The 26,613-nt window shown below is 52.6% G+C and overlaps 1 protein-coding gene across 3 annotated transcripts in view; it reads right to left on the bottom strand.

Moving 5' to 3' along the window:
• JADE1 (jade family PHD finger 1) overlaps positions 1–26,613 on the bottom strand; it is a 54,319-nt gene that overhangs the window by 7,872 nt on the left and 19,834 nt on the right. For all 3 annotated transcript variants that reach the window (XM_079153680.1, XM_079153681.1, XM_079153682.1), the window contains exons 3-9: positions 18,091–18,176; positions 15,175–15,332; positions 12,757–12,944; positions 11,501–11,712; positions 8,707–8,874; positions 7,490–7,606; positions 3,986–4,507 (exon numbers count right to left, since the gene is read on the bottom strand). In XM_079153680.1, coding sequence (XP_079009806.1) covers positions 3,986–4,507; positions 7,490–7,606; positions 8,707–8,874; positions 11,501–11,712; positions 12,757–12,944; positions 15,175–15,332; positions 18,091–18,176 — 1,451 coding nt within the window. The remainder of the gene's footprint in view (positions 1–3,985; positions 4,508–7,489; positions 7,607–8,706; positions 8,875–11,500; positions 11,713–12,756; positions 12,945–15,174; positions 15,333–18,090; positions 18,177–26,613) is intronic.

Raw genomic sequence — 26,613 nt, 5'->3', positions numbered from 1 at the left:
TGGCATGCCCACACGCTCCAGAAACTGAGCCTTTGAGACCCGCTCGGAGCAAGCCCTGCCACCTGGAAGGGAGAAAGCTCGGAGGCCTCCAACCTCTTCTTGCAGCGTAAGGACGGCAACACACCTCGCGTACACAATTTGCATTCTGGGTATAGACAGCTCCCCTCAAGTCTCCAGCCTCTCTCGGCCCTAGCCATTGGTAGGGCCATTGGAGCTGCGTTCAGGGCAGTCTCATTTGCCAAAGAACGTGACACGCCAAGAACAGCACAGGTTGGCTGGCTTTGACATTTGGCCCAAAACAGGAAATGACCAGGTCAGACTGGCCCTGCCCTAACCAGTTTGCTACCAGGGTCTTCCCATCTTTGTTCCCATATCAATCTCTTATGTAACCAATACTTAACTGTTAAATTCATCTATTTTTTTAATTAAAGAATTGAGAAGAAAATCATTCTCCATGAGTAAAACTCATGTTGGTGTCCTCCGCCTGCTTAAAGGTACTTCTTTGACAGCCACACCCTCCCAAAGCCAGACAGTAGGTACATTTACAGAAATCCTGATCAACATGAAATGGGGGTGGCGGACCATTTTATTTACTATTCATTGTTCCACCCAGATGAGAGTAAGAGTGGAAGTTCAGAAACAAAGGTTCAGACCTCCGTCCTTACCACAGACTCAAAACTTGTGGAAAACACAAGTTTCTACACGAAGAGAAATCCAACTTCCAGAAACAGGAAATGGAAATGAATTCTCTGGCATCCTAAAGAGTAGAAAGGTTGCTGTCATATTCAACCCAGATGTGCACAAATTGCAGGAAGTTATCCATGAAAATGGAGAACTAGGGAAGCACACACTTCCACTTTATATATGATTTGCATATTATTCAGTTAGGTGGCTGGCTTCAGTACTTCACCCAAGAAAGGCTTCACTGTGGCTGCAAAGTCAAAATATCCCACTTTTATTCCCCACTCTCTGAAAAGAAATACCTAAATAAACCCAAAAAGCAAAGGCCACGATTTCTAATTCACATCAACTGGCCCTGACTGGTCCACTGGCTCACCACTCCAGAGAAGCAAGCACCCAAGCCTAAGAACCCTCCTATGAACAAAGCAGTCTTGCAGGACAGCTGGAGTTGAGCTGGAGTTCATCCATTCCCCAAGCTCATCCTGCTGTTCCTTCCTCAGACTTCCCCCTCTGCCCCAGCTGCCTTCAAGGACACCAAAAGAGTAAAACAACCAGCTCACGGTCCGCCCTGACTTAAACCCCCATCACGCCTTCCCTAAAGCAGTGATTCCCAAACAAGTACACGAGGGCCCCAAATAGACTGCGGGTCCCACCTGTGACCTGAGTTTGCAGTTGTTTTCAGTAACGCTGCTGCTGTCCAGGGGCCACAGTCCAAGAACACTGCCCTCAGACTCCAGAGGTTCCAGTGGGTCTCCTTGAATCCCAAACTCTGCTTGCAACACTGAAGCTTAACATGCCTTTTGCTCAGGGGACTATATCCTCTATCAGATTTTCATTTTCAAAGATGACCATTCTGCCCTTGAGTGACCTGTGAGTAGGACTGTCCCCTAGTCACAGGACCAGAGTGCAGAGGAAAATTGTTTTATTGCAACAAGCACTCATTTTCTGAACTCACATTTACCCCATCTTCTAAAAAATATACTCAGGGGAAAGGAGTCCCACCAGTGACGTGGCAGCCTTGGGGACGTGAGAGGCCACCTGTCCCATCAGCAACCGTGTCTTCTGAAAGCTGTGGATCCCCAGAGCCTCCTGAAGTCCACTCCTGCCATCTGACTTTGTGATCCAGAACTGGAAGGCAGGCGTGCAAGGCCCTGAGGCCTGTGCTTGCAGGAAAGAGCAATCACCATAACCACTCGGCTGTCTGCACGGCTGAAACCACCGCTCATCTGCCAGTTCAGGAATGGCCACACGGCACGGCCTCTCTTATGCTCAGGTATTACCTGATTCCTGACTGGCACAAATTGAGATTAAGGCAGAACACTAACTTACTTGAGGAAAACAGAGATAACTTCCAATTTGTTCTTAATGATGTCCCTACCCCAATCGGCTGGCCTGGTACACTAGGTTTGTTATCACAAAGACTGGGCTCTCGGCGTGGTAAAGGTTGACTTTTTAAAAACCTCAACCATCAGAGGCCTGGCCGCAAATTTGGGGCATCATTTTTCCTTATAATAAGCCCATTTTAAGCTTCTGCTAATGTCCCCTAAAATCTCTTAGGCTTTTTAATAAAACCAATGTAAGTAATGCCACACACGCACACACACAAATCCTGATTTATTCCCTGTTTCTCGTACATCATAGGCGGTGTTCTACTTAAAAAGCAACAGTGACAACTCCAAAAAATCGTTCAGTATTTAATTGTAAGTGCATGTTAATCTGAGTAACTCACGTACAGAAAAGAGTTAGTACACCACAAGCATTTTCTACACTTTTATTCTGTGGTGATTGAGACAAACACAGGCCACACATGAGACTTCTCCTCCCCTCCCACGACTGTCTGCCTCTGTGCACCCCAGTGACAGTAGTGTTCAGGCTAGGATGACAGCTTCTCACCAGGATGCCAGCTCATCCTCCCAAATCCCTTTCTGATCACCTAAAATGCCAGGGAAGGACGTGGGTAAGAGCCAGGTCTTCTTTACACTCGCCACTAGGGGGCATGCGGGAGCACAACAGCCTCACCAGCCCACTTGTCTCGGGGCGCCCTCACCTGAAACCTGACCTGCCCAGAACCTGACCTGGTCTAGGAAGTGGCAGGAGGTGCCCTCAGAGGGTCTCTGAGGAGCACTCGAACTTGCACTCTCACACCTCCAAACAGGGCCATGCGGGTCTCAGATCTGGGCCTGCCAGCCCGTACTGGGCAGCTTCTCCCTCCTGCCTACACTCTGATTTCCTATCACGTGTGACTCGTTCCTCACTAATAAGTGAGGTGCTTGGGGGGTGCATTAACTGTTCCCAGCCACTTGGGTGCCCTACGGTGCAGGCTGCTGGGCCAGGAAACCTCAGTGCCATCTCCTTCGCACTAATGAACTTCATCGGTAGTTAGCAGCCAGGGGAGTTGGGCGGAAGGTGCTCTAAGACACATTCCCAATTAGCAAGCCTCAGTCAGACCCCACCCCCAGAAGCAGGAGCCCCAGGGGAGGCAGCCAGCTCCTAATTACTCCTATGCTGGAAGGGAGGTCCAGGCGGGGACTCCAGGGGTGATGGAGATGGGGAGGCATGAGGCGGCGGCAGCTGATCCAGTGGCGAGTGCTGAGCATTACGAGGCCTCCTCAGATCTGAAGCCCGGTGCACCCGGAATCCCACCTCTCCAGACACACAGATGCACACACGCCACATGCACAGCCTCGGGATGACTTAGCACCTCACTGCCAGGGTGTCTTCTGTAACAGATGCGTGTTGCTAAGTAAGTTCATGCACACGTCAGCACAGCCTGCTCTGCTCCGTGACCGTGCTGGAAGGCCCCTGGAGATCAGCCAAGAAGCCAAGCGGGGCCGGGGAGGGCAGCACATGGCTCTCCCAAGCCAGCCCTCACCAGCACCTGCATCTCCCCAGGCTGACAAGACAGTTCCCTACCTCTGCCCCCTCCCCTGCATTAAATCCATTCCAGTTCTCAATATCAGTCTTAATTGAGTCATCCCCTTGGTCATTTTCCTGGGGCTCAGTTCCCTCCAGCTCTAGAACGAAGGGGGAAAAAGACACACCCCATCTGATCTTGCAGAACAATAAGGATTAATGGGAACGTGTTTAAAGAAAAGAATCACAAAGCAGCTCAGCTCTGTGGCAGTCTTACACATATGCACGTGAGCTGACCAGCCCATAACACATTTAACCAACACCACCTCATGCTGCGGTGTGCACAGGGTCTGGGAGCAAGGACTGGCTAGCATTTCTTGCTCTGGGCGAGCGTTCGCCTCTTTGCATCTTCTTCTCTAAGTCACTATAAGGTGTCAGTGTCAATCATTACCCTCTCCAGGTCCTGCCGCAGGTGCGTGAACAGCTGCAGCCTCCTAAACAAGACATCCTGCTCCCGCTTGGCTAGATTGTCCTCTTCATCTTTCTTTGGGGTGATCAGAGGCTTGTTGAAGTTGACCTTCCTCTTGAGCTTCCAGTACTGGTACAGGAAGTCCACCACTTCCTCAGGCAGCCGCAGGGCGCGGGCCACGTCCAGCAGGTTGACGAAGGTGTAGAAGCCGTCCTCCAGCTGTTGCAGCTTCTGCTTGCGCACGCTCACGCGGTGGGCCTCCTCCCGGTTCTGCTCCAGACTGGCAAAGGGCTCCAACGGACTCCGGGGGGAGCACTCGGGGGCCCCGTTCTCCTGCGAGGCCCCCTCACCAAGGCTCTCCTCAGGCTTCCGGTGGGAGCTGTGCTTTGGGCAGTAGGACTTGAACTTGACTTCGTCGTTCTCGGCCAAGATAGTCTTCATTTCCAGGCCCCGGTCAAAAGCACAGGTCACGTGGAAGGCCGTGCGGCAGTTCTTCACAGAGCACTGGAAAGAACACACAGTGGGGAGAAGACCGTTAGGGAGCGGCAACCAGAGCCCAAGCTGCTGGCCCCACCCGTGGGCAGCCCAGGTCCGCACTCCAGCATGCACTGCAACAGGACAGCCAGTAAGGCTGGGCCCTGGCAGAACATGCTGGTGCCAGGTGGAGTAGCGGGGGGCTTCAGAGGGCTCTCCAAATGAAAGCCCGCCAACCAAACTGCCACCTCCTTAGAACGGGAGCCACACCCGCGACTGCACAGGGCGCTCGTGGCACAGGTGCATGGTCCTCAGACCATGCTTGCAGCGTTACCTGCCGGATGTGCAGAGCGCGCCTGCAGCACTGCCCGTTTCCTCCCAGCACGAGCTCCTCTGTGTTCCTACAAAGAGCCTGGACCAGACTCTCCCCAGGACGCTGACTGCCAGTCAGGGTGTTAAGGGACAGTGCAGCCCCATGACTCCACAGGTGGGAAAGTAAATAGTACACTCCCTTGAAGTGGTGCCCAGGGGTCACGGCAGAGGGTGCAAAGGAGACAAGAAGGCCCAGCACAGCATGGAGACAGGCCCCGCCAGCGCAGAGGCTCCCTTGAGCCCAGGGGGCAGGAGGCCGTGGGAGCCACGCTGGCAACTCAGGGGTGGAGGCGGCACCATCAGGGACACGCCCTGTGGTCAGGAAAGTCAACCTGAAGGCCAGGCCGCAGCGGGCTGTGCTGACCGCCCTCACTGCTGAGCAGGCCACGGTTCAGTGCCTTGATCCAGACCACAAGCCTCTGGCCTAGCAGGAGCCCGCGATCGACTTCCCTGCCTGATCTCACTGCCTGATCTCACTGAGCAAATCCCTGGAAGGAGGTTCCTTGGGAGGCCCAAGTCAGTCCCTTAAAGCAACACTGCACTGTGTGAGGCCAAGAGACCCCAGGGCCCGCCAGTGCTGCAGGAGCAGAACCGTGGCTCCAGGCCAACGAGAAGCTTGATTAAACTCGCTCAACGGCCCTGAGGCACACAGCCACGGGCGGCAGAGGCTCCTGACCACCGAGGTCAGTCGTGCCGGCCATGTTTCTGCCCACTACTATAAAAATCCAGTGGCCTTCACCATCCCCACTCCCATCACCCAAAGCACGTGAAACATCCACAGTTCTATCTATGAACAACGGCAATGCCAAGGAGTGTGTGCACCAGCAGAACACACAGTATACACCTGGCCGCCGTCCCAAGGACAAAGTGCTCCTCCCCAGCACGCCACCAGCAGGAGGCCGACATGCCAGAGAGGCCGACTGTGTCTGGCTCACGTTACACTCAACCCGAGCCGTCCACCCTTCAAGAGGAGCTGCTGCTGCAGAGCGCTCATCCAGGACTTTGTAAGGACGCCACATGGCCTTCCTCTGGGTTTTCCGACTCAGGTTGACTCAGCAAACAGCTGTCACCGCAACATAAACCAGAGCCCTCGCAGCTGCAGACATCTCAGAACGGAATTCTTTTAATAAAATCAATCCATTCTGTGAAGATATGAAAAATCGTCGGCCTTCCTTGGCCTCTTCTTCAGATCAATGTTCTGGAAACAGGTCAATGGTGACCGAAGACACCACATCCTGTCTCCTCGAAGGCCAGTGCCCAGCGCCTGGCTCTCAAACTCGATGGAGGACTAGGAGCGTGGGAAAGCACATCAGTTGTAGGCTCAGAAGAACAGTTTCCACCTCCTCGACAGGCCACGTGCTCATAGAGGTGCTCACACGTGGAGATGCGTTCATGTGGAGGTGCTCACGCAGAGGCGCTCACACGGAGGTGCTCCTCATGTGGAGGTGCTTAGGTAGAGGTGCAGCTCACGTGGAGGTGCTCACGCACACACACCCACTGGAGCCTCTCCATTCTCCTCCGTTCTCCTTGACCAGTTCGATGCTCAGGCCAGAGGCATTTCTATGGTTCCGTTTTTAAAAGATTCTACTGACATACAGAAAAGGTCACTACCGTAAGGTCCTAGCCAAATCCCCCATCTCACGTCCCACCCTCTGAACACTCCTGCTACGCCTTAGCTTCTCTAGTATCAGGAGAAGTGATAACGAAGAAAATAAAACCACTTGGCATGTGAAAAATTAAAAAGTTTTAAACCACTCAGCCATTCTGGTACCTTACTGAAAGAAATATCTATCAGCCAAAACATAATTGGCTTCACCAGACAAAGTCGTGTTTCTTCGAGCCCCAGAGCCACATGTGCACGGCATATCTACGCCAAGCTGCAGTTTTAGTTTTCTGCATGGAGAGAAGCTGCCTGTGTGTCTGCTCCAGAACTCAACACCGCGCGCAGGCCTCTCCAGTGAGGACTGTCCCAGGGGCCCACTTCCGGAGTTCTTCAGGCAACTGGGAAAACCAGGCGGCCTGGGCAGCGCCTCCATTCCCTCTCTAGCCCACCAGCTTCGTGACTTTGGTTACCTGTTCTGGAAACAGAGTAGACGGCACATCCACGCATAGGAGTGCTCTCAATCTCTCACACGCACACACACATGCAGTGCCATGAAGAATCAAGTAACCAGACCGTTCAGATAAGGTAGCGACCCATGCCAAGGGCACCCAGTGTGGCACCTCAGGGACGCTTTTCCATCCGGCAGCGGCATGGCCAGCACCCTGACGCCACAGCCTGGGGTGGCCCCAGAGGCGCCCCTGCTGCAATGCTGAGCCTGCGGACAGGGCCGACTCCCCCAAGTCAGGGCATGCCTGTGAGGCTGGGTTCTCTGTGGGAGGTGTCTCCCTGTGGACAGGGGCTGTGACGCCAGCTGGAGGGCAGAAAGGGAGGAACCTGAGACCACCTGGAACCGCCTCCCAGCTCAGGCAACCCTGCAGATCAACTGCAGGACTACCACCAGCCCACAAAGGTGTTCGCACTGGACAAGCGTTGTCGCCACCCCTGGAGTCCTGGAGCTCCCCTCCCCGCATCCCCAATCCCGGGAAGGTGCACAACCCCCCTCCCCACTACCCGCCACACAGGGCAGGAGGACCTACCTGTATGGAGGCCCCAAACTTCTCATTGCAGAGACTGCACACGAGCGCCCACCGACTGCTGGGGATGTGAGACACCTTTGTGATGGGCTCCATCTTCTCAGGGCTGCCAATGCTCACCTGGAGACCAGAGAGGGCAGGAAAGGGCAGCCAGGCCATCAGAAGCCAAACACGGCCATTCGGGACACAAAGGTCCTTGACTTTCCTGCAACAGGTGAGCCCTCAGGCACCAGGGGCAACAGTAGAGCCCACAGCCCAGCCCCCATGTGACACGGACAGGTTCATTTACAAAACCACTCCAGTAACCGAGTTCTCATTTACCCCTAAGTGTCAATGGCAAAGACTTGTGAATCAGGCTGATGAATCTACTATGCCTCCGACTCCCGAGGAATTTGCCAAGACTAAAAAGCCATCCTAAATATATTTAAGTAGATGATCGACAATGGCGTGAGTTCGTACAAAAGCTATTTTTAATCTCTCTCACTAAAGAAAAGCATTTTCTTGAGCTGCAACACATGACTAAATTCAAAGTGGAAATCTACCAAAGTCAACAAAGCATCTAATCTACTCCACACTCAGTGGGGTCGCTGAACTGTATCCTGTTAATGCAGAAATCGTGAGATCCAGCACTACCAAGACCCAAATCGGAAACCTCGACACCATCCCTACATCATTTTCCTCAAGAGGGAAAATGAACCAGATCACACACCAAAAAATGGTGGAATTTGAATCACAAATGATATTCTCAAAGTGAGCCATGCAAATTAAATTAGTCAAGGTCTGGGACTTGAAATAAATTAGACCAGACCTGAAATTATAAAGGTTGAGGCTGAGTAAGAATTTAAATAAAAATCAGAGTGCAAGCGAGAGCATGGTGTCTTAACCACGGTACGCAGTGTGAGCCTGCCACGCGCAGGAGTCACCGGACGGCACAGCCGATCACCCAGGCCACAGCTGTGCAGCTGCAGGTCTGACCTGCCAGTGGGTGTCAGCCATGACCAGGCACAGGGGAACCACCCAAGGACACCACCCGCCCGGAGCTCACCTCTCGGCCCCATCGACACTGCCACCAGCGCACACAACAACGTGGAGGTGTGCTGCAGGGTCAGTGGAAGGGGTACAAAAGGTCACAGCAAGGAGCAGTGTCTTTTTGCCCCTCAGCTACCAGCTGGCCCCTGCACACCCAGTCCCAGGTGACAGCCAGGAAGAGCCACGCTTACCTCAGGGATCCACAGGGCACAGCTGACGTGCACCCACTTGGTTCCGCTGCGGGTGGGTTTCATGGCACCGCCCTTCTTGGGACACAGCAAACATTTTGGCTGGACCCCCAGGGCACACGTCCGGCACAGCCAGCTGCCTTCTGGCACCTTGAGGATCCCATAGCAGGCCTGTAATGCCCCAGGACATCCCCAAGGAGAAGAGAAAAAAAGATTAATGGTTCCCATTTATACCTATTAATTTGAAGATGTCTAGGAAGGTTTTCACAGAACCACCAGCAACACAAAAACAGTCCCACATCTACTGAGCAGGACCCTCTCCCTCAGGGAACAGCAGAGGCCAGCACAGGAGGCACTGCATAGGTCTGTGCTCTGAGGACACACAAACGCATCCTCGCCTGGCACAGGGTACTCCTGCAAGCCACGGACAGGAGAGTCGACCATGATCTGCTCGCAGTGTTGCTGCACAAACACGTCCACACCAGGATTCTAGACAGAGAGCATCAAGTCCTCAGCACTGCGAGGCGTCAGGTGGGGAAGCCATCCTCCTCTACCCTCCTCTTCACCACCGCAGGGGCCCAGGGAGGGGCGACCCAGGGCAGTGGCCGGAAACTGAAGTAAACCAAGGACACCTCACTCCCAGGCTGGGCGACCTCCACCAGCCAGACCCCAACACCCTCCCACGTGAGCAAAGAGACTCAAAAAACAGACACCCCAGACAAAGGGAGAACTGGGGCTCTTCGGCTCATGTGTAGAACGAAGCCTCTTCTGAGGAGACGGCCTCCACCGCAGCACGCAGGGCTTGCACAACGGCAGCGATGAAGACGGCTCCAAGCAGCGGCGCCGAGAGCAGAGCGAGAGGGAGGCACCGCGGACCGGGGCCCTCAGAGCCCTCTGAAGACCAGGCGGCCCGGAAGCTTATCCTCGATGAACCGGAAGCCAGGAAGGCCAGGAAGTCGCGTCACGTAGCTCCAATTCTCCAGACACAAAACAGCCACGCACTCTGAGTCCCCAGGACGCAAAGGAAACCACAGGCGTGCCCTGAGCGCTGAGGCTCGGCCCGCGCGGGGCCATGAAGAAGCCACCACCGTGACATGGGTGGCACACAAACCCCTTCCTGATGTTGCTGAATGACACCCGGACAGTTCGAACACTAAGCGTCTCCATCAGGCCTTCTAGAGCCTGATCTCACTCATTTAAAAGAATGAAGTATGCCTTCGACAAGCCAGAGGCTCTCACCAAGAAAAACGAGGAAAAGGGACAACACAGTATGGCAGAAAGAACAGAAGAGGGGAAGTGGGGTCTCCAGCCCTGAGTGCCAGGGCCAGTTCTGTCACCACCCCTGCCGGGGAGGCCCCAGGCGGCCCCTCCCTGACAGAGGCCAGCTCGTTCACGAAACAGAGTTCAAACAGGTCTCCAGCAGAACTTGCTGTCACAAGCCAAGCAGCAGGGAAAGACTGAAGGGTCACCCCAGTGAAGGGGCACCAGCAACCAAGAGCGGCAACAGCGGTCACGCTGCCTGTGATGCCAGCACCGCATGAGAAGCCCTGCCCAGGACACTCCCCAGATAACCTGAAAATCCAGAGCTGAGAGATGGGCTTCACCACAGGAGATTATGATTGAGATGCCTCGTCAAGATGAGCTGGGACAAGGCCACAGCTGGTGACGTCTGCAGGTAAGAAATAAAGCCAAGAGGCGGCAGCCTACTAAGAAAATGGCAATCAGAACTTCAAGGAGTCAGGGCAGTGACGCATGCCTGTAACCCCAGCGGCTCAGGAGGCTGAGACCCTAAGCAACTCAGTGAGACCCTGTCCCTAAATAAAATATAAAAAAAGGGCTGGGGATGTGGCTCAGTGGTTGAACACCCCTAGATTCAAACCCCAGTGCCAAAAATAAAGAACTTCAAAGAGCAGGTGCAGTTGCAGCTACTCTGGAAGTTGAGGCAGGAGGATCACACAGGTCTGACCCTGTCAAAATAAAAAGTAAAAAGGGCTGGGTTGTGGTAACCCTTGGGATGATCCCCAGTACTACATGCACAAAAGAAATGCATGAAGAAATTCATCAACAAACTAACTGAAAATGACAGAACAGGCATGGAGACTGTCAAAATCTTTTAGAATTATCCGGTGCCCAACCCACTGAAGTTCTAAAGACTCTGTGGACAACAGCAAGCAGCCACCAAATCCTACTTTCCTTGAGATAACCTTCGATGACCCTCCTGAGCTTCAACAGCTCCGTGTGCACTATACATTAATTAACACATCTACCCAAGTTAAAGGTCCCCCATAAGACATGCTGATAAGACATGCTGAAGTCCTTAGCCCCACCACCTCAAAATGCGACCTGATGTGGAAACAGGCCCTGTGGACATAATTAGGAGTGCACTGGAGGACCTGGGCCCCTGACCAACATGACCCAGCTCCTCACAAAAACGGCTCCACGACAACAGACAACAGGGGAAAGAAAGCCAGATGCCCAAGACCGAAGGCCCACCCCCGCTTGGAGAGGCCAGGAAGAGCTGCCCATGTACTCAGGGAACAGGCCTACTGACAGCGCGTTTGGACTTGCAGCCTCTAGAACAGCACAACAGGCTTCGTGGTTTAAGGCACCCCGGCTGCAGTGCGCTGGAAGCAAGCTGGCTGCCCCTCGGCACTGGTTTCTCCAGCGCTCCGAGCTGGATCCTGGCCTGCTGCCGTGAAGCGGGCAACACATGCTTCCAACCCCAGCGCCCAGCCCTTCAGCAGGTTCTGTGTAGCGGGGCAGGGGTCCCACTGGGCGCACCCCGGGTGCCACCTACCTGGTGCACACAGATGTTGCACTTGTCACAGAACACCATCTCATTGCCGTCCTCGCCGTCGGGGGACTGGCAGACGTCACAGACCACATCCTCGTCATACTCGATCCCCAGGCCCTCCTCGGTCTCTATGGCGTGGCTCATGTTGTCGTAGCAGCGCTGCTCAAACTCCTCCAGGACCCGCTCCATGGTGAACTCGTCCAGCTGGGGCATCCCTGGAAGAGACCCGCGCTCACTAACCGCGGTGCTTACCACAAGGGGACGTGCTGCTGTACCTGAACTACACACCAGCGCATAAGTGACTTTCAGAAGTCACAGTCACGTGCTGGCAGTCTGGGCACTGTTTTTTTTTTAAACTTTACTTTCTTGTGCTTTAAAAAAAAAAAGTGCTCAGAAAACTATTTCACTCCAAGCACTCGACTCCCTCTAACCAGCTTATCCCTCTGCACGCCGATCCGACGAGCAGAAATACAGCTAATCAGACACATGAAGGACCAGCACGGGAAAAAGAGGAAGGCAGTGTACTATGGATCAGAGAAAACATACTCTTCCGTAAGAAAGACCAAAGGTAAATTGGAAGTGACTATCTTGGTCTGAGCTGGGAGGGGGAGAGGATTTATTTTCTTCTGTTTGCAGTTTTCCACATTTGCTACAATGAAATCACTTGTGCACAGAGGAAAACAATGGGTAATAAAAATAAATTAGGACATTGAAGCTGAAAAAAAAAAAAAAAAATCGCTGGAAATGTTACTAGAGCCTACAACAACTTTAGTGCATTAGCATAGATCTTAAAGCCATCAGTTTGTAAACTGGAAGAACACATTAGGCACCGAGAGTCCAGCCTGCACACACGCAAAGGGCCACCTATTTAATTACGATTGTGGGCTTCTCCACAGTCAACTTCTCACCCCAGTTCCTCAGAACTCCTAGTTTTGGAAACGACAATGACTTTGAAAATTCAATACTATGCCTTATAACTTTTACCATGAAAAGACCAATAGCACCTAAGACAAACATCTTTCAGCACATATTCAATTTATGTTATACAACTACGTAATTTTTCCTGCCAAAAGATCCTGCAGTATCTTTCAAGCTGATGAATTAGCCCAGTTCTTATTAATTACACCATTCACAACAGCCGAGGAGCTCGGGCTGAGGCTGTGCTGCTGTTCCACAAGGGACACTCGCCTCCCAGCCCCTCATCACCCCCACCCGAGGAAGAGCTGGCAGTGGATCCGCACCCTCGCCCTGAGTCTCACCCATCTCCCTGAACTCCTCGTTGGTCAGCTCCAGCCACGCAGCATCCATGTCGTTGAGGTCGTATCGACACACACTGTCGGCCAGCGTGCGGATGTCCACGTAGCCCAAGTCAGGAGGCTCAGGGCCCGACGACACGATGTACTTCTTGGGCCTGATGAACATGAGGGATTTCTCTTCTGACACAACCCTGGTCGACAGGAAGAGAAGATGGCCACATTACCCGTTCTCCCTGGGGTCAGCCTGCTCCTGACGCCCAGATGCCCAGGGTCATCCCCAGTTCACAGAGAACACAGGCCCATAACCCAAATACCACATGAGAAACCCAACCCAGAAAACGCTGTGCAGGAGTCTGCAAGACCTCTTCACAAGACAGTCTGCCACCAGCTATGTCGCTGGCGCCTCAGGCCTGCTGCCAGCATCCAAAAGCACTGACTCTCAAGTGTCAGGGTCAATCACTTCCATAACCAGGCCTGCCCATCCCTGCCAGAGGTCATCAGAACATGACTTGCCAGCACTGGTTTCTTAAGAACATCTGCAGGAGCAAAAACAGCCCCTTGGGCTGGACACATACAGCACATGCTGGAAAAGGGGAAGGTGCCTGTCCACTCTCATCTATCAGAAGGGATCAGAGAGAAAAAGTTAGGCCTCAGTCATCAAGCACACCTAAGACACAGAGCATCCCAGCCGAGCAGGGGACTCTCCCAATGTGAGCCTATGATCCCCAAACAGGAGCCCAGGTGTCCTCTTCTCCCACTGACACTCCCCTGACCTGTCAGCACCTGGAGACCAGCTGCCTGCCTCACCCTTCTCACATAAGAGCAAACCCACCCCAGCCAGGAACCAAGGCCCCCAGCATCTTCCACAGCTGTGTTTCCACAGTCTGCATCCGTGTCAACAGGCTGCCCCACAAGTGACACAAGTACTTTCATCCTCCTTCAATTAACATAGTGATTCTGTCTAGAGGGCCACAAGACAGGCAAAGAGAAGGGACTTAGCTTTCCTACTCAAGACAGCAGGTTCCGACTAAAAACCGGTGCATGCTCACTGCTTCTGCCCTAGACCCCCAGCTGCAAAGGCAAGTGTGCCTGGGCTGGGCTGCATCCCAGGGAAGCCTCTAAGGCAGACCCTGTGTGTGCCCTGCAGGCCCAGCAGGCACTGCTCCACCAAGCCCTGGTGTCTCCTGGAGGCTACCTAAGTCTGCCCATCCACAACGGACTGCAACATAATATGGACATTTGTCATACTGGATAGGCTCCTCAGAGATCCCAAGGACAACACTCAAATCCAATCAAGTGCCTAAAGAGACACAAAGAGAGGAAAGCCAAGAGGTGAGGCCAGGCCATGCTCAGTAACAGAGTGGCAGCCGAGCGGGGGGTACTCGGTCCTCTTCCTGAGAGCAGACATGGGAGGACACAAGCAACCAGGGGGCAGCTCCACCTTGGAGTTCACGAGGATTTGCCCTAAGAGAGGTGAGGGATTTTCAGTGGGTCTGGAGGTCACTCCATGAGAACATCTGGCAGAAGAGCTAATATAGGACTCGAATACACTCCCCTGCTTTAAAACCCTGCCCAGCGCAGTGCAGTGGCACCACACCATAATCCCAGAGACTCAGGAGGCTGAGGCAGGAGGATAGCAAGTTCACAGCCAGCCTCAGCAACTTAGTGAGACTCTAAGCAACTTAATGAACCCCTGTCTCAATAAAAAATAAATAGAGCTGAGGATGTGGCTCAGTGGTTAAGTGGCCTGAGTTCAATCCCCAGTACACACACAAAAAAACGAATGACATAAAATAAAAGCCTGCTTTCTTTACCTGTCCTCCAGGGGAATAACCAACCAACGCTGGCCAGAAGTGCCCTTGCTGGAAACACTTCTCTCCTGCAGAAATCTCTAGAGTCCACGCAGAGCATGACAAGAGGCAACAGCGAGGGGGCGTCCAAGCTTCCCCGCAACAGCCAGTCACTTCCCGAGTGTCCTGGCACTTCCCTCTTCCCTCGAGGGCGACACCGCCCCACAATGGCTAACTATTTTCTCTTTGTATCTGAACTGTGTGTCCTCTTCATCCATCCATCCATCCATCCATCTGCAGTACTGGGACTGAACCCAGAGGCTCAAGCATGCTAGGCAACTGACATACCACTGAGCTATGTTCCAGTACTTTTTATTTTGACACAGAGTCAAATAAGGCCCTTTGAGGCCCAGGCTGGCCTCAAACCTGTGATCCCCCTGCCTCAGTCTCCTGAGTCTCTGGAATTACAGGTGTGCACCACCATGCTGGGCTCTGCTACATTTCTATTTCCATGGAGACTTCACGTTATTTTGCTGCTAATTCAGAAATTGTCTCTTCTCAGGCTCCTGGCTGGAAAGGAGGGAAGGCAGGGGTGGGCAGAGGCACAGTCCTCTCCTCGGGGCAATTCTACCTGGCCACGGGCTGTGGGATGGTCCCCGGGCTCACAGGCACCTGGACCCCCTTTTCCCATTCCTGTCTCCAGGGATCTGCCAACACATAGTACTCGTCCGGGTTCAGCTGGTAGGAGTCATGCAACTTCATAGCGGTGATCAGGTCTGTCCTAAACACCTGCAAGGGACAGAAAGGGACACTGACGTTTGACATGTGCATTCTTTCCAGAGCAACAGCAGCTGCGGGGTAACCACGGCGCTGCAGGGTAACAAGGTCACCGGATCAACACAAAACAAGGCTGGCATCCTGCAGAAACCCTTCGCTGGACACACTCTGCCTCATGCAGGCCTGGAGTGGCGGCAGCTGGCAGTATTGCCCTCTCACCCCTCCTGTCAACACAGGCAGATGCAGCAGGACAACTCCATCCACAAACGAAGAAACCTTGCTGTCCTCTGAAAACTTCTAAGAACTCTCTGTTCACCAAGGGAGCCAGTCACACACACACACACACACACACACACACGGAAACCCCAGGGGAGACACCTCACTCAAGGGTGCTCTCTGTTAATGTTTAAAAATAAAACTCATTAATTTTAACAACCTCAAGCCAAAACCTAGAACCACCAAGGCCGCATCCTCTGCACTGACCACCCCCACCAGCCCCTACCTGCTGGGCATGGGGTTCATGGCCCTGAGTCTGCTGAGGGCAAGGTCCAGGTTGACTAGCACCAGGAAGAACCACACGCCTGGAAATATCTGGAAGGTGCCAAGTCAGGGGAGTGGCTTGGAACAGCATGTGCGTTCACACCCCACTTCACCGGGCATGACCTCTACCCAGGAAGCAACACTTGTGAGGGGAGAAAGAGGTGAAACAGACCCCAAGACTCCAAATTACCCCAATTCTCATCACAGACCAAAAAGAGGGATCTGCAGGAAGGGGTCCTGGCACCTCCCTGGCACTCCTGGGCCTGTGGTGTCCTGTCAAGCAGGCCTGACCACAGGCAGAGCAGAGCACCGCCACCTCTCAGGCCTCGTCCTCAGCTTGCTCCAGACCAGGACACATAAGGAGGCCCGACCTTGGCGTCCGCATGGCCCAAGCTGCATTTGGCAGAGGAGCATGCATCTGTGAGCTGCCCTCTGTTTACACTCTCTCCTCTCGGGACAGGGAGTTCTTTCTTGTGCTGCTAAGGGCAGTTCACATCGTATGCCTGCTAACAGGTCCATATCTGTTTTTCCTGGTGGCTTTTCAGGCTGGTGGTCACTTTAATAAACTTATCACAATCAAGTCTGAGGCAGTATCTCAACTAAAAGGCCATTTCTCCACACTGCCATCTTTCATGATGGCTTTCCCCCAATGCCGCTCCTTGTTTCTACAGTCCCATCAGTAAGAAAGAACCCGGTCAAACACCTTCCACAAAGATCTATAAGTATCATCAGTTCCTGTCAAGCACAGAGCCCCTGACCCAGGCGCCCAGTCCATTGTCTTCTCCTGCCCACGAAGCAGTCCCTTACAAAGGAAGCAAGTCTGCCACAGGAGGGGACCCGACAGCAGCAACAAGATGAGAAAAGGCAGCCCACCACTCCTTCATGAGACCCGGGGAGGTGCTGGTCAAGAACTAAAAGACACCCACAAATGATCTTCGCTCCCAAGTTCCTGACAGCTCAACATGAGCACTTTACTTAAAAGGCGGTCTGAATTCAGAGAAAGTTGTGCAGGTCAGGAGAAGACTGGCATGTGGTCCCGCTGCTCAGAGACTCCCTCGATACCTGGTACAGGCACTGCAGGGGTGTGGAAGGGTCTCCCATTTACATGGTGGGCACCAACTCAGCTTCCTGTGGGGCTCTTGCACACCTGCACTGAAACAGCACAGTGTGAACTTCAAAAAGGACTTAGAGGGTCATCAGAAACATTAGAAAGGCAGCACAAGGAATCGAAAAGAAGAAATACAAATAACAGCTGACACCAGTACCTGGAAAGGAAGTGAAAGCAAAAGGCCTGGAACAACCCAAGGGATGGAATGGCCACCTCCTCAGCAGCACCTGACCTAACGCGGAGGCCCCTCCTGGGAGGTAGGATGTGCAAGAGTTCCTGGAGGGTGTCACCAGTCAACTCCACCACTTTGCACACAACGTCCTGTGGCAACTCTGAGGACACTTCTCTGCTGCGGCATTTCAGTGCATTACTGACCCTGAGGTCAACTGTGAAGTCCACCATCAAGAGGCAGCACAAAACCAGAGTCCAACCACAAGTTCCTTCCATAACCTGCTCACCTGCAAACTGTGGAATCCTAAGAGCCCATCAGAGGTGTTCACATGAGACAGACCCCAAGACAGGGGGGTCTCTAACAGAGCAGAGAAAGATGTACCCTAAAAACAAATGCAGGTAGAAAGACCAGAAAAAAATGTGGAGCACCAGGGGAAACATAAGAAGAGAAACAATTAGGAATGAGGGGGAATCCTTAGCATAATCCCCAAAACAAAACCCCAGAGTTATGTTGGGGTTGGGTTGTTGCCAAATAAGCCACAAATTCATGGCTAAAACTAACTTGAGACTGGCAGTGACTTGGCTGCAGCTGAATCACTCTTTTCCTGGCCAGAGGGAGAGCTGCTGGGAGCCAGCAGAGATGAAACAGGAAAGGAAAGAAAGAAGACCATTAATCATAACAGCTAACAGTTACTGGGCACGCTCTGTGTGCCGGGAAGCGTCCACGTGCTCTGCATATATGCGCCTATGCGTATTGACCCAGACTTCACTCAGAGAACCCCACAAAGCACACACCTGAGAAACCCCCATCTTACAGGTGGTACGAGGGCACAGAGAGCTTGACTTGCCCAGGACTGCACAAACATCAGCCAAGAGGGCATGCGGGGGCAGCATGTACTCGTGCACGGTGCACGTCCGCCAGGCAGAGGCGGGCAGGTATGCGGGAAGTACCTCAGAAGGCTTCCGGTCTTCATGTCTGGAGCAGGAACTTCTCCTGTGCTGGGACCGGGAGTTCTGGGACCATGTAGTTGATAGGCCTGGAGAAAAATAAATATCCAAATAGGGGTCATTAAAAACTGGACAGGTCACTGAGTTCTCAGGGGTTTCCTGGCCCAAACTCATCAAAGCTCACCAAGGGGCTGACGCCCAAGGCACCCCTGACTCTCAGAGCTCCGACTGCTGCCACTCATTTCCCCAGGCACCCCGAGGCCGACACTGGCCCGAGCACGCATGGTGGCTGGGCGGGGCAGCACACGAGGACAGCGCACCGCAGAGCAAGTGCAGAGGGAGCCTGCGCTTCCCAAGAGGCTCTCGGCCTCACATTCCTACATTCAACCCAAGAATGTCTTGCAGAGTTTTCGATAACTTTCTAAATGCAAAGATCACCGTGCTCACATAAGACCGGGCTCTAAACTTCACGGCGGCAGGGGAGAGGACTCAACAAAGCATAAAAATGTAGTCTTCCCTGGAACAAAAAGCCTGCAAGTAACTCAACGGCCACTCTTCTTTTCCATGAAAACGCACTGGCTCTCTCTCCCGCGCTGCCACGGTGTCTAATCCTGGCAAATGGCACCGAGGTCCCCTACCTGCCGAAGCTGGGCACTTCTCTGCAGCAGCAATGACTCCATCCTGCTGGATGTACTCCCTCTGCCTCAGCAAAAGTGCTCAGCGGGGCTCCCACTGTGGGTTCTGCTTCTGGGAAGCCATGAACCTTGCTGTTTCTAGCACAGCACACCCAAAGGACACCAGCAGACCTGCACTCTTCACTGAGCTTCCTCCCACGTGCCAGATCCAGTCCCCCTTCATGTCAGACCGCAAGCCTTGAGCTGGGTCTGCCGACTCAGCATCACAAACTGAGCTCCCCAGAGCACCACACCCACTCTGGCCCTGCCCGGCCTGCTGTGATGAACACTGCCAGCGCTTCCACTCCAGGTCACCGATCTACTAGTCACCCTCGGACCTCCCGTCAGGACACGGCCCCTCCGTCCGTGGCCGAGTCATCAACTCAGCTCTCCCACAGCTGAGCTTCAGTCTGTCCTCCACTCCTGCCACGGCCCACTGTTCACGCATGACACGGACACCTGCAATGGCCCCTCTCTGGGGTCCAGACTGTTGCCAGAGACCCAAAACAACACTCACAGCCACCTGCAGATTGTGTCCAGCTTCCTAAGAACTCACCTCCTGTGCCTACCCTATCATCAGCACCTGATCTGACACACCTATGGTACCATTTCCCGGAAATCAACAAAACCCCCAAAATTAAAAGCCAAAAGCCTGAGGAAACCGCCATTCTACCTGTAAAGCCACCTGTCACTCAGAAGCCCTCATCTCTACAGAATCCAGACAGGGGGACACAGGATCAAAGCACTCCTAAGACCTCAGGGACATTAAGAAGTCGACCCTGCACGTAAGCCTGTCATCAGATTTGCAATGACCGCGGAATTTCCAGCTTCCCTCTGACAGGGAAGGCATCAGTGCCACCCATGGGCCCCAGTTAAGAGGCTGTTACTAGGTGGGCGGAATGAGACTGCCTTCAAGTGACCCCATGGCATTTCAGTAGTCCCTTCTAGCTGGGCAAGATGGCACACTGTAATCTAGTGACTCAGAAGACCAAGGAAAGAGAACACGAGTTCAGGGCCAGCCTCAGCAACGCGGACCGGCCCTCAGCAACTTAGACCCTGTCTCAAAACAAAAACTAGAAAGGGCTGGGGAGGTGGCTCAGGGGGTTCAACCCCCAGCACCAAAACGACAACCAAAAACACTCCCCCTGCAAAGTGGAAAGTGGGGCTGGGTGCGGCTCCACAGCAGCGCGCTTCCCCAGCACGGCAAGCCTGAACTCCTCCCCCAGGACCACAAACATGGGACCAGTGAGAATTGTAACGAGTGTTTCTTTCGACCCTGAATAAGACGGCTTCATTCTCGTGCTGAAAGAATATTCTGGGCACACTAGGGTGAGCTCGGCTTGCCCTAAAACTCGTCACTCCTGGAAAGGTAGAAGCCACCTTAGGAGCCTGGAGAGAAAATGGCTGGGCTGCTCGGCCCGCTGGTCCTGGAGGCCATCCTCCAGCAGTCTGCAGGCCCAGGGAGGACAGAAGGAGAACACTCACTGTCTGGAAGGAGGCCCAGGAGGCCCAGGGTGGGAAAGAAGACTGCAGCAGGAACGGGGCTTCTTCACTGTCAATCTCCGTGGAAAGGATCATAAATGGAACAAAGCTAAACACTTAAAAAGAAACCACTGCACTGCTGTAGTTTAAAAGTTAACATGAGGGAGAGCGAGGAGGATCCTTAGAGACAAAAATACCTTCACGGTTAAAACTACTTTGGGGTCTACAACCCTCTTGCCTTTTCTGGGATCCACATCTCCCAGGGTTCACGAGAAGCTCACAGCTTTGTGGGCACAGCATACTCCCCAATGACAACACTCACTTGGAGGCTTTTCCTAGGACTGCTTTTGTAAGTCTTGGAAACTGGTGTCTGCACCACATTTGCTTTCAAAAAACTTATCTTCAAAGTTATCCAACAGTATTAACCAAGCGCAGCCCTAGTCCACCCCAAAACAGTCTGCTCCTCTTAATTTACCTAGTGTTGATATAATGCAGAGGGTAAGAAATCAAAACTGACCCTATCAGAACCACTTTGTGGGCCAGGATGTGGCTCAATGGCAGAGCATGTGTTGCATGTGCAAGGTCCAGGGTTCCATGCCTAGTGCCACAAAAAAAACCTTGCAAGGGAAACACCAGAAAAGCTAAATTTAATTTATCATTAACATAAGGAAATGTTCTCAGCAGCTCATTTATGAAAGCAAAAAACTGGAAACAAAACATCTACTACCACACCACAAGTAAATAAACTGGTATGTCCATACACGGGAACATGAGCCAGCTGTCAAATGAGCTGTTAATACCTGCAGTACGGATGAACGGTGAAATAGTTATGTTGAGTAAAAGAAGTCAGACCAAAAAAAGGATACGGACTGTATTATTTCATTTATATAAAGCTCTGGAAAATGCAAACTAATCTATAATGACAGAAAGCAGATCGGTAGTTGAAAAGTGGGAAAAGTGGGCAGGATCACTTTGATTTTGATGACATCATGGGTATAAACACGTCCAAATGTATCCATGTGTACACTTTAAATATGTGCAGCTTGCCATATGTCAATTATCCCTCAACAAAGCTATTTAAAAGCTACTGTCAGTCATGCCTATAATCCCAGCAGCCTGGAAGGATGAGGCAAGAGGATCACAAGGTCAAGACTAGCCTCAGCAACTTAGGAAGATCCTGTCCCTAAATATTTTAAAATAATTTTTTTAAAAAGGCGGGAGGAAGGGCTGGGGATATGGCTCAGCTGGTAAAGTGCTTGCCCTGCATGCACAAGGCCTTGAGTTCAATCCCTCAAACAAAAAAAAAAAAAAAAAAAAAAAAAGGTGGGGGGACTGGGGTATGGCTCAGTGTGTGAGCACCCCTGGGCTCAATCCTGGGTACCAAAATAAATCAACACATAAATAAACAAATGCTACTGTCACTGAGATGTTACCCAGTGGAAAAGGAAATTTCCTATTTTATCTTACACGGGTGGTTTGCATAAAGCTGAGACTCGGCTCCTGGATCAGGGGACAGGGATCTGAGGGCGCTGCTCGGCCTGTGTCCAGTGGCAGGACGAAGCTGCTGGAAATCTTGTTCTTGATTTTCATTCTCATATCGAAAGCAGCTACTCTATCAAGAGCCACCAGAACGAGGCGCAGAATTTATAACACACAGTATAGCTGACTCAGTGCTGAGCACTCAGCAAATTCTCAATATTGTTTTGAAAAGTAGACCAAAAGAATTTTAAGCGGTATTGGTCAGAGCAGTCAGTCTTGCTCTGACCAGTACCACTGCCCATCACTGGAAGCCACGAACTGAAGGTGGCAGGCACCAGGACTACCCTCCTGTTTCACCCAACAGAAGAAAACCAGGTCAAGGAAGGGAGAGCAACATTCAAAGATCCACGGGGGACCACTTCCTCCTGTCTAGAACACACCTCCGTCCAGGGGCAGCTACTGTCATTCCACCAGCATCCACACCAGGTCGGGAAGCTCCCCGAATATTATCAAAGCAAAAATACCCTGCATTCCTTTTTTAATTTATAAAGGAGAGGGCTGGGGTGTTGCTCACGGTACAGCCCTGTCCCGGCCCGCAGAGGGCCTGGGCCTGGGCCTGTCCAAACAAAAGCCATGCTCTAAGATGCTTTTTGACAAGCCTGGGGTGCAGGTTCAACCCCGAAGGACACTATTTCCAACAGTGGCAGGACTGGGGACAGTCATCCGTGCTCTAGTAAATCACAGGCCCTGGCTGAAAACCGTCAGCCCAGAGCACATGGGGCTGGGCTGGGCTTCTGTTTCCAGAAAGCTGGCGTTTAATGACACCGTGCATGAGGAATATGACTAGGAAAATGCTTCATTTTTGGCTTTTGGGAGAGAATCTGACAACCCTAAAAATGTGGTAATAATGTCTAACATTATTCTATTTCCACACACAAGGTAAGATATCACCTAACCTCAAGTCTGCTCCGGTGACGAACTCAAGAGACTTAAAAGACATGTACGTTGTTCAAGAACAATTTGATACTAAACTAAGGGTTTGTCTTGGTTCCTCAACCCCGGCTTCCATCAAGACAGAACCTCTGGGGATTCTGAAGTAACAGAGATCACGGCACAGCCAGCGCGGACCGTGCCCACGCACGACACTTGGAGCCCTTCTTCCTGGTCCTGTGATACGGCATCAACACTCCCCCTTGAAATATTAAAAACAGCCTCCTGTCTTGCCCTAGCTCTAAGTAAGGGAACCTAGGAGTGGCGCTAATAATACGCAGTGCACACCGACCCAGGCACCCGCGCGTCAAGCCTCTCAGCTGCGCCGGAAGGTCCACTCTCAGGCTGTGAAACAACTGCAACTGGCTCAAGACCCTCCATGTTGCAGACGCAGCTTTGGAATACAACACGCTGCTGCCTCCAGCCTTAACTCATGGAGCCTAACCAGTAGGCTCCGTGAGACGCTGGGCCGTCCCAGCCCATGCACCACCTGAGGGCTGGCCACCCCTGTGCAGGTGAAGCTGCCACTTCTACCTGTCCTGAGCACACCCAAAGCTCTGCTAGTTGTCAACCCTAACTGCAAGACCGCAGGGCTGCCTTCACTGCTGCTGGCATCTCAACTGACCCTACGCCTGCTGTGGCTCTTCCACTCCAGCCCAGAGGACCTCTGTGGTCACTCCCACTCACTTCCACCTTCCGAAAAACAAGGACCTCAAACACACACTCAAAGAGCTGGCCCAAGAACATCCAGCGGACTGAAATGCACACGGGCCTTCAGTCAGCTGACACACGGGCGTTATCATAGTCACCCAGCACTCCTGCCAGGTCCAAGTCCAAGGACCACAGCAGGCTCCTCTCTGGATGAGACCTCAATGATAAGGGGAAAAGAGGAAGTCAAACGCACAGTCCAACAGCAACAGCATTGCAGGTGGAGAGCCCTTCAGACGAGAGCCCTGCAGACACCCGGCACGCGAGTACCCAGGCAGTCAGTCAGATCCGAGGGAAGGGACGCTGCCAACAATGTGTGGGACCCACTGACGGAACAAATGCAATGGGGCCCAAAGCAGGAAGTATGGACCCTCCCCTAAAAGTGCTCATCTCTCTTCATTAAAAAGCCAGAGAGTCCAGAAGGACAAGTCCACACTTCATATTCGTCCCTCAGCCTGCACTGCCAACAGGAAATCAGGGAGTTCGAATTTCAGGCCACTCTCTTCTCTGCCCATTGGCTCTCAGGTGATGGACCACAGCCCAGCTGATAACTGAGAGACAGAAGACTTTCCAGGAGCTCCGGCTTCCATGGAAGCTGGCTGGCCAGGGAGGGCCCCACACCACACCTGCTACAGACCTGCCTCCCATAGGGAGGCCGACAAAACCCTGAAATTTAGCAAGTTATCCAAGAGTAGGAAGCCATGCTGCACAACTTCAGGAACAACCACAGGTGATCAGAGCCCTCCTCCGGCTCTTTGCAAAAGGGAACCAATTTCCCTCTCTGAAGTACGGAACAAAACAACCAGAAGCAACAAAAACACCACTTGTAATTGGCTGCCTCACCCAGCCAAAGACTTTGTGACTTGGGTGGGGGCGGGGTTTGCCAGATAACACTATTTAATTGTCTTATTTTTAATAGAAGAAAAAATCTAAAGATACAGGGTTATTAATTAGCCTCAGACAACAAGTAACATTATTCCTGCCAAAAGAAGGGACACTTGATGTTTGAATTATCCTCTGCAGATAAAACGAAATAATGAACACAGCTGGTAGGACTAATTCCCACACTTGCCAAAGCCCTAAGGTCAGAGGATCCTGGACGGGAAGCAGGAAATTAAAGGGCCTGTTCCCTGGGCCACACCCTGGCATGAGGCATAACGTCAGAGATGGGCTGAGCCACCCGGTCCCAGGAGCCCAGCAATTAGAGCTGCCTGCAAACCCCAGCTCCGCTCCATCCCACTGCAGGACTGGGGCCTCCCGGGCGCCTGGAGAAAGACAGCAGGACTAGGCCTGCGGCTGGAAGAGGACCTGTGCCTGGCACAGCGAGCGTCCACCCATCCCCAGCTGTAAATACCACACTGGTATCCCCTAGGCCGGGCCAGAAAACAAAGCATGAGCTCCAGACACCACAGAGGGCAGGGCACGGTGTGGCCGCGGCCAAGGCGCCATGTGGCCGTGGCCAGTACTGTGCCCCATGCTGACGTCTGCTGCTGCCTCTCCTCCACTTGGACACATGCTCTGTGCTGGGCTGGGAACTGCTGCCAAAATCCTATCAGCCAGCAGGCTGGAGAGCCAGGAGTGACCAGCGCACAGGCCCAGCCCAGCTGAGCGGCGATGGAGGCGAGCACTTATCAGGTGGTGTTCCCTCGTAGACTCTACACCAGCGGCAGCGGGCATGCCTACTGGGCCCCCAGCAGCACAAGAGAGAAGGCACTCTAGTGCACCTCAGTGGGAGAGGCAAGGGTGCTCCATGTTAAAAACGTGTACGTTTTGATGGGGCCTGGCATTTGCAGTGAGACCTGTTTGTTCACCACCACCGTCATCATCTGCCACAAGTACCAAATCACTTCATGTGCACAGGCAGGGCGGCCGCAGAGAATCCGCACACCTCTCACGATGGACCAACCCTACGGCAAAAGCATGGCCTACCTGCTGCCAGCAGCCAGCCGTCCTGTCTCAGGCCCAGCCTACGGCTAGGAAGGAACCAAGCTCCAGCATCTGCAGCTTCTGCAGGGAGGCCACAGGAAAGGCCATCTCGGAAACACCCTTCTGGTGGACTCTGGGCAACTCCTCCTCCTTTGTCTCTAACTGGTTAATGTACTTTCAGATCTTTCAGATGAGGCATCTCCCTTCCAGGGCTACTGTGGGCTGCACTGTGCCCATTATCGTGTGAAGCCCTAACCCCCGGTACCTCAGACTGTGACCATACTGGAGGCAGGGTCTGGAAATGAGACGGTCAGGGCAGGCCTTACTCCAATCTGACCAGTGTCATTAGAGGAAATTTAGTCACACAGAGAGATACCAGGGATGTCTGTGCAGAGAGGAAAGACCACATGTGGTCACAGCAAGGAAAAGGTCATTTGCAAGCCACTGGGTGAGGCCTCAGAAGAAACCAAGCCTGCCAACACTGATCTTAAAACTTGCAGCTCCAGGAAACAAACCCATTTGAAACAACCCATTTCTGTTTGTTAATTAACCAGGCCTATGGTGCTTTGTTATGGTAGCCCCAGCTCACTGAGCGAGGGGTCTGAGCTAGCGAGAGACTCTGGCAGCAAAAAGGGACAAGTCTACAGTGTCTGTGTCCAGAACTGCACTGCACAGAGTGGTGGCCACAAGTGGCAATCACTAGCTACACAGGGATTTATAAATCTGTGTTTACTAAAATGGAGTAGAAGTTTAAAATTCAGTTCCTCAGTTGCCCTAGACTAGAACATTTCCACACTACTGGACAATGGTGGTCCAAAAAGGGACAGGCTCTAAGCTTGAGAGAACATTCCAGACGAACCTGCTCTAACCCAGCTCTCACAGGAGGAAATGAGGCAGTGGTGAGAATAGAGTGAGCATAAACCTGAGGCTGAATGCCAAAGTTGTGCTGTGTACACACACACACACACACACACACACACACACACACACACACTCACACACACAAATAGGATTTTAGCCTTTTACTGGGCACTATTACTATGTGGAGATAATTCACAAGACCTTCTGATTAATTCTGAACCTATAACGCAGGCTTCTGTTTTAATTGCTTCAGGACAAAACTGCAAACTCAAGCAAGCAGCAAGGCTTACTGAGTACTTAATAACTCGGGAGGGCACTGGCAGGCCCGGCCCCATGGGGGACTGAGAAGAAACACCAAAGCCTGTTTTCTCCTGAGGAGAAAACAAATAGTAAAAGCTGGGAAACT

Source organism: Sciurus vulgaris (assembly GCF_902686455.1).
Source record: "Sciurus vulgaris genome assembly, chromosome: 9".
NCBI lineage: Eukaryota > Metazoa > Chordata > Mammalia > Rodentia > Sciuridae > Sciurus > Sciurus vulgaris.
The sequence above is the reverse complement of the archived record's forward strand: the minus strand, read 5'-3'. Positions and strand labels throughout refer to the sequence as shown.